The following is a 10,727-nucleotide window of genomic DNA, read 5'->3' as shown; positions in this document are numbered from 1 at the left end:
GCTGTTTGGAGCTCTACATGAGCCATGGGGCAGACCCCTGCCAGGAGAGAGCACAAACAGAAGCTCCATCCCTGTCCCCAGTGCCACTGCATCCAGACCCAAACCTATCTGTCACTGAACAATTTATTAAGTTGTTTACAGAGGAGGGACATATCAAGGGTTAGTAACGGGCACCAGCCAGGAGCAGCCTTGGGGGCTGTGATAGGACTCTGCAGGGCTGAGGGCAGTGAGAACCAACTCTTCTCCCGATTCTGCCCAGCCCTGTGGTTTGCTTGGCTCCAGCCTTGCTCCCCTGGCCAGTGGGGACCAGCCCCTGTGGCTGTGGGGTGCTGTGCAACATCTCTCCCCCTCCTCATGGCCAAGCCATGCCTGTGGGCCAGGGTGGGCTGTACCATTGCAGACCCCACACTCGTGTAGGAGGCAGTGTCCCAGACCTGGGAAGGGGAGGTCAGTGCCTTTTCCCGGCCCCTGGAGGCCACTGCAAATGGGGGCACAGCGGAGAATGACAACACAGGGATGACACAAACAGCTCAGCAAGAGGGCAATGTGGTTGGCTCTACAGCCCCAGCTGCTCGGGGCCAGCTCTATGGCCTCCATTCAGGTCCTGCTTGCCCCACAGACTCAGTCCTGCTCGGGGCTGGGCGGCTCAGTGATGCGGATGTGGACGAAGAGCGAAGAGGGTGGGATGCTGGTGCCGTCCTTGGAGAGGAGATGGATGTGGCGGTAGCCTGCAGGGGGGACAGCAAGGCTCTAGCTGATGGCTGCCCCCTGCCCTGCTCTCTAGCACCTAGCTGAACCCAGACACACCTGTGGGGCTGCCCTGACCCACCACCACCACCGGGCAGCAGCTGCTCACCGGGTTTGATGTTAGTGAAGGCTAAGGTGAACTGGCCCACAAAGTCATTCCTGGAGGTCTTGTCGTAATCTTCCACCACAAAGCGGACAAGAGCCAGCTCGGGTACATGGAGCTGGAACTGGAGCATCTCATCCCAGCGGGGGTTAAACCCTGGGAATGGAGAGTTGGTGCTGGGAGAATGAGGGAGGGCAGGGATGAGCTGCCTGGGTGCAGCAGGGTCCCCAGTACCACAGTGGAGCTCACCATTGTTCTCAATGTGCTTGGTCTCCTGGTGCGCCTGGTCAGCAGGGACCCCGTGGATCTCCACACGCACCAGTGGGTCAATGATGGCTCCGTCCTTGCTGTTGGCCACTTTCGGCAGCTGCTGCCCACTGATCACCTGCAGGAAGGGGCAGTGAGCTGGGGAGCAGCTGAACCCATCTGCAGGGAACCTGTTCAGCTCTGCAGTGTCCCCACTCAGCTGGGACCAACAGAGCCACAGAACAGTTACAGCTCCCCAGAGTCTCTCCTCAGGCCCATACCTGGATTGTCAGAGTGGTGGGGCCAGGACCCTCCCGGCTGTCAGGGTCACTGGGGTTGAAGAGAGTGTCTTTGTCCCTCATGAAGGGTGGTTTGAGCACATAGCCGCAGCGGCCATTCTGGCTGAAGAGCCCATCACACAGGTCCATCTCCATGCCAGCGGTCTGGAAGTTCAGGGCCACTGGGGGAAGGGAGTAGGTTTAGGGCTGCTTGGAGACTGTGCCGTTTGGACCTGAGAACCAGCCTGTCCCCATGGCCAGAGATGCGGAGCCACACAGGGGACAAGGCACCCTCAGGTTCCCAGTGCAGGGCAAGAGCCTGCAGCCAGACCTGGTGCCAGCTGGGGTGGTAGCTGGCACCAACACAGGTGTTGACAGTGCCATTTGGCACAGGACGCAAGTCATCTCCCCAGCCCACAGCGCTGATACCCCTGAGCCATACCGATCTGGCACCCCACATTCCACATCTCCTGGGGGCTGTAGTTGGAGGAGTCTGTTCGCATTCCGCTGGGGTAGACGCGTGTCAGCTGCCAGGTATTGTGGCGGACAAAATCATTCCCTGGGGATGGAGCATGAAGGCCACTTGAGGGGTCATTCCTGGGGCTGCACAGCCACCTACAACATGTGCTGCCTATCCATACATCCTTTCATCCATCCAACCATCCATACTCCACCCATCTACCCACCCATACATCCACCCACCCACCCATACATTCACCCACCAATTCTCACTCCTCTCCCCTCCCAGGAACCCAGATGTCCTGCCTTCTTTTTTAAGCCAATAACCTTCCTCTCACCCACCAGAGCCGAATCCCAGGGTACAGCCCTGCTGGACCCCCTTTCTCCTGGACAGGGAAGGAACCCCAGTGTCTGAAGGTTCTAGCCCTACACCCAAGGAAGCTGCTTGTCCCCTCCACCGGGGCCCAGTCCCCTAGTGCCACTGCCCTCTCCACCTCACCCATATCCCGGATGAGCTTCCTGGCCTTGGCTTCAGACAGGGAGGAGATCTCAGAGGGTCGGGAATGGCTGCGAGCCTCCTGAAAGCCCCGGAAGGACACACTTTTGCAGTAGATGACGCAGTCAGACAGTGCCTGTGCCAGGCTCTCCTTGTCCTTCTGCAAGGCAGAGTTGTGTCCCTCCTGATGGCAGCGCCATCCCCCAGCACTCACCCAGAATGGGGGCTGTAGAGCCCAGGACAGCCAAAAGCAGCTGGAGGGTGCTGGGGGTTGGATGATCCCTACCGTGGGCAGCCTTCCTGCCAGGAACGAAGCAGGCAGGAGGCCCCAACATATTGCCACCACAGGGACACTGTGCAAAAAGGGGGCTGGCATGGCCAAGGGCAGAAAGAGCTGTCCCCTCTGCCGGGTGATGCCCCTCTAGTCTCTGCCTCTCCCCTCGGCACTAGGATGTCACCACAGCCCATAGCTGTGTCCAGGGGCTCAGTGCTCACAGCTGGTCCCCAGCCCAGGCCACCCACCTTTGCCCTCCGCCTCTCCTCCTCCACCTCTGCCCCATTGTCATCGTCGGACACATCAGGTGCCTCATCCCCAGGCCCATCCAGCGTGTCCTCCAGCCGCCCGATCTTCTTCCCCTTCAGCAGGATCTTGTGCTTCAGTTCCTGTGGGGTTGGAGATGGACAGGTAGGCACCTTGGGATGCCCATCTCCTCCATTGCACTTGCTGTTCCCCAGGCCCCCATGCTGTTGGAGGTAAGCACCACCAGCTCCCTTCAGCACCCAGAGGTTGGGGCAGGAGGGCTCTGCCCCACTGTCTGGGTCTGCAGGGCATCAGGAGACAACTGCTTTGGGACCCCTGTGATCACGAGTACACAGTGTCCCCAGGGTCTTCAAGTGCTCCAGCAGAGTGGAACGATGGTGGGACATGGGTGGCTTTTCCGCTGGACAGCAGAGCCACCTTCTCACCCCACTCCCAGGCAGGACAGCAATGCCCAGTGCAGCCATGCTCTGTCTCTACCTCTGGGGATGGGAGCTGGGTGGGGACCCGCCCGTCGGTGGTGGTGGTGAGGAGTTTTTCGCCCAGGATAGCCTTAAGCTGCTGGGCCAGGACCTCCTGCTGCTCCATGCTGCAGTGGTTCTCCAGGGACAGGATGACCGGGTAGTCTGAGGTCTGGAAAACAATGTGCACAACTCTTTGTGGGCTTGAGGAGCTCTCACAAGGGCTTTGCACCAGCATGATCAGTGCCAGGATGGAGCCATTTTATCCTTGTATCCCCCCGAGACCTTCATACCCTTCCAGTCCCCCAGCATTCCCCCAATTCCATCTCACCCCTGCATCTCCCAGGTCCCATCTCATCCCTGCACCCCGGGCAGATCATGCCAGCATGAGCCCCTGGCCCTGGCACAGCACAGTGCAGAGCTGTGGATCAGATAACCCGGTGCTGTCCCCCAGGAGGGAACACAACCACCCTCCTCACCTGCAGTGGGGTCAGACTTGCAGCACCACCTGTGTAAGCCTCAACACCTCTAGCCTTCCAGAGACTCATCACCACCCCAAATCACAGCCTTGTCCCCCCCATGACAGCCAGCACTCAGGGAAGGGTATCCTACCTTGAAGGCATACTTCTCCAGGGTGCTCACCACCTCCCGGAAAGGGATCTTGGAGGTGAAGGTGTGGCCGTGGTACACCATGGGCTCTCCATTTGGCCCATCCCAGCAATCCACCTCCAGACACCGGCAGCCCCGTTTCAGAGCCCTATGGGTGAGTGGTCACCCCTGAGATCTCATGCCCACCAAAGTCACCAGTCCCCTGCCCTTTCCTGTGGGTGTCACCCCTGCAGGGACCAGGGGACAAGAATCAAGAGTGGACAGGTGGCTGTATGCAGGGCAGGAAGAGCTGGGCTCGGCATCCCCACAATGGACCTCCTTGCTGGACACCACATCACATGGCCACAGGGGTGCTGGACCATGGAGAAGACAAAGGAGCTTCTGGGATTGCCCCATGGAGCTTCCCAGGACATTGCAGTGCTGCAGGAGGGTGCTGGAGGGCAGCTGGGATGGAGCAGCCCCTTTACCTGATGTAGCCCTCGATGCTGCTCTGGCCCCGGATCTGGTCCTCTATCAGGTAGGTGTTGTGGGAAGAGGAGATGAAGTAGTGGCAGAGTGGCTGAGTCATGTCCTGCCACAGCTCCCGGTGATGGGGGTTGAAGATGGAGCCCTCCGGGGAGCAGAGGTACATGAGGAACCCGTCAGCACTCAGCACATGGCGAGCCCGGGCTGCAGGCAGAGGGGAAGACTCAGCAACAGCCAAGGACCCCGAGGGGAAAGGATGGGGTAAATGGGGCTGCTGGTGGCTCCCAGCATCCCCCATCTGGTGGGTACAGCTGCTGGCTGAGGCTGGGGCACAGGGAAAGATGCCCCAGGGCAGCAGCCTTGGTGAGGTCAGCAGCAAACCTCAAAGCGAGAGATTACACCTCATGACTGGTCAACCACCTCCACCCAAATGGTCCAGGCATTTACAAAAAAAAAAAAAAGGGAACTGCACCCAGATCACACCACTCCCCTGTGCCCACCCGCAGCAGGATGGGGCTGCAGGTGTCTCCATGGTGGGGCTTTGGGTCTCAGCTCCCTCCCCACACGCAGAGCACAGCTGATGGTCTGGGCTGGCTCTCACCTGTCTCCGATGGCTCATACTTGTCGATGAGCTCCATGGCCAACTCCTCTGTGCCCGTGTCCTCCAACTGCTCCTGCCGCAGAAAATCCACCAGCTCCAGCAACGTCAGCTTTTTCCCATCCTCAGAGAAGTCCTGGAAGAGGCTCAGCACCTCCTCACGCTGTGTCAGGGCCTTGTAGAAGAGCACAAACTCCTCTCCTTCCAGTGTTCCTGACTCTGACTTGTCAGCATCCTGCAAGGGAGGTTGCTCAGTGCCCAGTTGGAGCAAAACAGGGTGCCCCGGCCTCCCCATAGGTCCATGTGGTGATTTGCCCACCCTTAGGGGAGGCCACAGAGGCAGGGATGGTAGGGTAGACAGATAGATGGATAGGTCCATGGGTGAAAAGACGGACAAACAGGTGGAGGGACAGATGGATAGATGGATCATTACATGGATGGATGGACAGATGGAAGACAGTGACCACATCCTTCTGCAGGGAGATATTGTGCAGCTTGTTCCAGGCCCTCCAGCCCTTTCCCAGCCACTGCAGACCCTCAGCTGCAATGCTTACCTGGAAGAGCCGCAGGGCATGATCCTCGTTCATGTCCACATTCATCATCTTGAGGAGACGCTGCACCTCCTTGAAGTTCATGCGTCCATCCTTATTCTTGTCAGCTTTTTGGAACCAGTCACGAATCCATGTGCGAGGAACCAGGGCAGATGTTAAGGGAAAGGACTTGGCTAAGATAGATGGAACTGGGAAGCATCAGAAGGCCTCTATTCCTCTTTCTATGGGCTCTTCCTGCCCTGATGCAGATGGTGAGATTCAGAAGAGCTAAGCACATACTGGGGCAAGACTGGAGACATAGGGCCTGGGGAATGGCAGGAGATGTGGGTGTGAAGGGCAATGTGGTGCTCGTAGGAAGGATATTGGTCTATCTTCTCCCTTTGGTCCATGCTGGTGGCCACCTCAATGAGCTGGCGCAGGCCCTGGATCCAGCACTGTGCCTCCTCTGCTGAGCCAGCAATGAGGTCCAGGTTTCCCCGGCGGCCATAGAAGACAATGGTGAAGCAGCGCTCGGGGGGGAACTCCTCAGCCAGGCTCTGCAGCACCTCAGACTGGTGCCCTTCCCGCACCGTCTCCACGTCGCTGATGGAGACTGGGGCAGAGGGAAGGGAGGCCTGTCTGTGTGGGACAAGGACCACAGGGCAGGGGGCACTGCCCACAGGCATCTGTCCTTCCAGCCAACCCTCTTTCCACTCAAAGACCCATCCACCCACAGAGTTATCATCTGTCCATCCACCCACCCACCCATGGTGTTATCCATCCATCCATTGAGCTACTCATCCCTCTCCACCTCTGCCTACCTACTCTTCCACTGGCATGCCAGACCTTCTGCTTGTAACAGCAACAATTTTTACTCAGTTCTTGTGACCCATGGGTCCCACTTCATGGAGAAATGTGGATGAGAAGCGCACACACAAAGCACACACAGAGCCTCATTTGAATGTCCCAACACCCTTTGCAAACATGGCCCCAAGAATCTCCAAATAATCAGATTGCTGTTCACTCTGAACCCTACTGATGGCCCCCAGTCAGTACTCACAGGCAGACTCAATTTTGCCTGTCCTCTTGGACTGGTACCAGATGGTCATGCAGTCATCCTGTAGCTTGAAGTAGCGCTGCTTCTTCCAGTTCTTGGACTTGACTTTGCGCATCAGCGTCCCTTGCTGCATCTGCTCCAGTGTGTCCGTGAGCTGGATGCCTGGGAGCAGTGTGGGCTGCATCACTGAGACCAGGGACATTCGGGCACTGCACCCTGCTACCTTGTTCCCTCCCACCCCTGGGGACACCACATGGTCCCTTGATTTGGGATGGAGGAGGGATAGAACCCAAACTCCCCAAAACGGGCAGAAGGTAAATCCCCATCAACCCTTCCCATCCACCCTTTGTGCTGCCAAGGCCGAATCCCAGGGGCCACCCTGGGATAGGGATGCTCCAGAATGCAGTAAGGCAAGCTCAACCCATGGGCCAGATTAGCCCTGGCATAAATCCAGATGGCCCAGTGCCCTGCCCTGCACCTCCCATCCGCTGGGCCACTCACGGGCGTTGCACAGCAGCGATGCCATGGCTCTGCCTCCTCCAGGCTGGTGGTTGCTGGGAAGAGAAGAGAGAGGGCAGCTGAGGGGAGCAGGGCCGGGCCCCCTCACTGTGCCTGTGTCCTACCAGATGGGCTCTGGCCGTCCTCACAGATGTGCAAGGTGCGTGTGCCGCTGCCTGTGTGCGAGTGCACCTGCGCCTGTCTCCTGCTGGGTCACTGCCTTCCTTAAGTGTCGAGTTCACCCGCCGTGCTCATGAAATATTAATGTGTGTTACCGGGAAGCCAGAGCTCAAAAGATGTTGGAGGAAAACAGAAAAACTTGGGAGTGCAGCTGCCCCAGAGCCCAGCAGATACCGGAGCCCCTGCTGCTCCCAGGTCACTGCTCCCATGGCATAAACAGCCCTGGGAGCTGGAAAAAACTGCCCTGGGGGTGCCCAGGAACAGCCCCCACGACCTGGGAAATGACCCCCAACCAGCAAATTTGGAAGTAAGAGAGCCAAGGCTGTGAGATGCAAGGAAAGGGACTCAGAGCAGGACCCTCAGCTCCACAATCCCCTTCTTTCTGGGCAATGTGAGCTGCAATCACACTGGCAGCCGTACAGGGAGCACACTGCGGCGAGTGGGACTATAAATACAACTGGACTTACTGTATGGCTCTGATTAGGCTGTTAAGGCTTTAATTAGACTGACAAATCGCTGGATGTGGCTTTCACCCAGCTGCTGGAGCTGGGCCTTCGAGGAGCAGATGCTGCAGTTGGTGGGCTGGGATTTGGGTGCAGGAGGGGACCTGGGGATCTCTGGGGACTAAGAACTCTGTGCTGGGGCACAGGGCTGACAGCTGTGTCCCAGGCCCCTGACTCAGCACAGGCACTGGCAGTGCAGGACTGGGAATAGCTGGTGCTGTCAGCATGCAGGCAGCTGCCAAGACCCGCTGCCAGACCCTGGCAGGCTCAGGGGCCAGACGGTGGCTGTCCCCTGCTTGGTGTAGGGATGGCCAGCACAGACCCCAGCACAGGACTGGCTGGGGCTGTGGCCTTGCTCCTGTGGGACATGCCAGGTGTGGGGCTGGCAGTGGCCGTTCAGCTCTCCCCAGGGCAAGTGGAGAATGCCTGCCCACGCTTTTGGGAACTTTGTGGTTTGCTGGAGTCACAGAGCAAATGCCAGCAGTGGCCAACACCAGGGCTGTGCATTCCCAGCACCTGCCCTTCTTGCAGGGCTTGGACCACAAGGACTCACTGCCAGTGCCTGAACCCTGCCTGCATCTGCTGTGCTGGGGGACATCGATCTACCAGCCCAGGGCTCAGGGTGCCCACACTCACAAAAAGGAAGGTGGCACCATCATTCCTCTCAGGCCCCGCAGCGGGGGTGCCTTCATGCCTGCTGGATTACACAACCCTGTGCCTTCCCCCAGCATGCTCTCGTCCCTCCTGCACCCCATGGCCTGCAAGGAACCAGTGGGGCGACAACCCCAGTAAACCATCTGTCTGCACCATCCTGGCAGCACCCAGCCCAGCATTGCCACTTTGCAGGGTCACAGTGCCAGGTGCCCACCTGCCCCCATGCCCCTGTGACGCACCAGGTGAGTGGATAGAGAAGGGGATGATTTTGAGAAGCCCGTGGGAAGGGAGAGGAACTGAGGCTGGAGGAGTGGAGAGAGACATTACCCTGGGACAGGGATGGGCTTGGTGCCACTGTTGGGGCTGTCCTCTGTGCACCCTGCCACACATGTGTACAAGGAGGCAGCATTCAAGGGAGCTGGTTGCAGCCCCCAGGTCCATAAACGTGCTGAGATTTTGGAGCTAAATTGATCTGTCCCAGTGCCAGCCCTTGCAGGCTCCTGGCGAGGTCCAAGCATGCCCATGCCTGCCCCAGCCATATGAAGCTGTGCCTTCCCTCTGCACACAGCAAAAAGGTGATCTCTTCCAGCACAGGGAAGATTCTGGGAGTGTGGATGCAAGGACAGATCTGTTTGGTTCACCCCAAGGTGTGAGAGATGCCCTGAGCCCGCCACAGCCTGGCACGCAGCCCCCTCACCCTCATCTGAGTCACGCTGTCAAAGGGAGCAGGACAGAAGCCAGGGGATGGAAAAACCCAACCCCAGGGCTTCCCGCAGAGCAGCTGCCTCCTCCAGGGACAGCCCCAGCTCCTCCAGCACAGGCTGAGCCACTGAAGCTTCTCTCCCGCAGTTGACAGTCCCCAAGCAGAGCTGGAGGGTCAGAGGGTGTTAGTTCTACATAGCTGCTCCAGCGCAGTCCCCAGGCAGAATCAAATGCCACCGTGGGGGTATCCGTGCCACCCTCCTGCTGTCCCGGTGTGCACACAGCCTGCCACTGTCCCGGGGCTCTGCTCTGCCCCAGTGCCCACCACAACCTTCCCACCTGCCCCAGGACATGCTGCAGCGCCCGGGAATGGAGCCTGACGGGCGCAGCTGCCTGCCGGCAGCTACCGGGGTCAGAGGGGCTGGGGAAGGGGGTCACACAAGGGGTTCCGGGATGGGGCAGCACAACCCAGGGGGTGCGGGACTCTGGGGAGGTGACACGTTAAAGCAGAGGAGACAAAACCGCCGGCACTCTCCCCCCCGACCCTCCCCCTGCAGCTGCCTCTGGGACGGTGCTGCCCAAGTCCGGGGGTCGCAGCCCGTCCCACCGCCCCTCTTCCCCCCGCAGGACGCCTGGATCCCCGGAGGAAGCACTTGGCTCCCAGCCCCGTACCCGCTCTCCGGTGCCCTCCCGTACCGTGCCCTGCAGTTCCGCCGGTGCTCCACCGCTTGTGGCCGCACGGGGCCGGGGCTGCCCGGGCTGCCCGCCCATCGGCAGCAGCAGAGCGGCAAGCCCGCCCCCGGACCCCCGCCCCGCCGGGAGCCCCCGGCCCTCGCACGCCCCGCAGCCGCCGCCTCTCAAGGTCGCCTCGGATTAAGGTCACGCCGCTCCCGAGGGAGGCTGGGGGGGACGGGGGGGAGGACGGGCCGGGCGCGGCGGATTGCGGGGCTAGAGGACCCCACGGTGCCCGTCGTTTGGGGCTCAGCCCCCATTCCCAGCCTCTGCTAGAGCCTGTTCCTCCCCCGAGCCGCCTTCACCCTGCACAGCTTGACCTTCCCCTCGATGTGGCACACAGAGGGCCGCTGTCCCCTACTCAGGACAAGGTGGTCCACAGGCACTTCCCGGACCAGGATCATCCAGTTGAGAGATGCAGGACTTAGTTTCAGCAACCTGGTTCAGTGAGAGGTGTCCCTGCCTATGGCAGGGGGATTGGAACTAGATGGTCTTTAAGGTCCCTTCCAACCCAAACCATTCTGTGATCCTGAGGCAAAACCACCACAGGGATCCAAGCTGGTTCACGAATGCTCTGCTCCAACAGATCTGGAGCCCAGGACAGGTAGGGCAACACAAACACACTGCACAAAGGCTCCACTCAGAGAACACTCGCTGCCTTCCTGCAAAGCAAGACAGAGCAGCACCTCCTCCCCAAAGCCCCTCTGCATTACCTGTTCCAGGAGAGATGTGGTGCCACAGGGATGCAGCCAGCTCCCACTGAGAAAGGCCACGCACTCTCTCCAGCTCACAGCCCCAAGCTGGCACAACCCCCCTTCCTCCTGCCTGTAGTAAATCCCCTCCTCACCGCTTGCCCTCCCCAAGAGACCAG

At 59.7% G+C, this 10,727-nt stretch overlaps 1 protein-coding gene across 7 annotated transcripts; it reads right to left on the bottom strand.

Moving 5' to 3' along the window:
- Window positions 1-105: 105 nt before the first annotated feature.
- PLCD4 (phospholipase C delta 4) lies at window positions 106-10,592 on the bottom strand. Of its 7 annotated transcripts, XM_051623941.1 has the most exons (17): window positions 9,821-9,973; window positions 7,089-7,141; window positions 6,591-6,749; window positions 5,915-6,143; window positions 5,555-5,684; window positions 5,155-5,235; window positions 5,004-5,076; window positions 4,405-4,606; window positions 3,941-4,085; window positions 3,348-3,500; window positions 2,852-2,992; window positions 2,333-2,489; window positions 1,817-1,933; window positions 1,378-1,556; window positions 1,100-1,235; window positions 857-1,006; window positions 106-728 (listed from the first exon to the last, which is right to left on the bottom strand). In XM_051623941.1, exons 2-17 carry the CDS (start codon window positions 7,111-7,113, stop codon window positions 622-624), a joined length of 2,184 nt encoding a protein of 727 aa, XP_051479901.1. In that variant the 5' UTR covers window positions 7,114-7,141; window positions 9,821-9,973; the 3' UTR covers window positions 106-621. The 7 variants fall into 7 exon arrangements, with proteins under 7 accessions (XP_051479901.1, XP_051479900.1, XP_051479903.1 ...); XM_051623940.1 differs by lacking the exon at window positions 9,821-9,973 and adding an exon at window positions 10,570-10,592 and having other exon boundaries at window positions 5,004-5,235; XM_051623943.1 differs by having other exon boundaries at window positions 2,333-2,411; window positions 5,004-5,235.
- Between the last annotated feature and the right edge of the window lie 135 nt (window positions 10,593-10,727).

This window comes from Apus apus, chromosome 6 (genome assembly GCF_020740795.1).
Source record: "Apus apus isolate bApuApu2 chromosome 6, bApuApu2.pri.cur, whole genome shotgun sequence".
NCBI classification, from domain to species: domain Eukaryota; kingdom Metazoa; phylum Chordata; class Aves; order Apodiformes; family Apodidae; genus Apus; species Apus apus.
The sequence above is the reverse complement of the archived record's forward strand: the minus strand, read 5'-3'. Positions and strand labels throughout refer to the sequence as shown.

Bases quoted from the DNA above. Each gene is read 5' to 3' on its own strand.
- PLCD4 (XM_051623940.1), bottom strand. From the start codon at position 7,113: ATGGCATCGCTGCTGTGCAACGCCC. The intron at 4,086-4,404 runs GTAAAGGGGCTG...ACTCACCCATAG, and splicing joins AGCATCGAGGGCTACATCAG to GGCTCTGAAACGGGGCTGCC. The intron at 3,501-3,940 runs GTAGGATACCCT...ATTGTTTTCCAG, and splicing joins TGGAGAAGTATGCCTTCAAG to ACCTCAGACTACCCGGTCAT.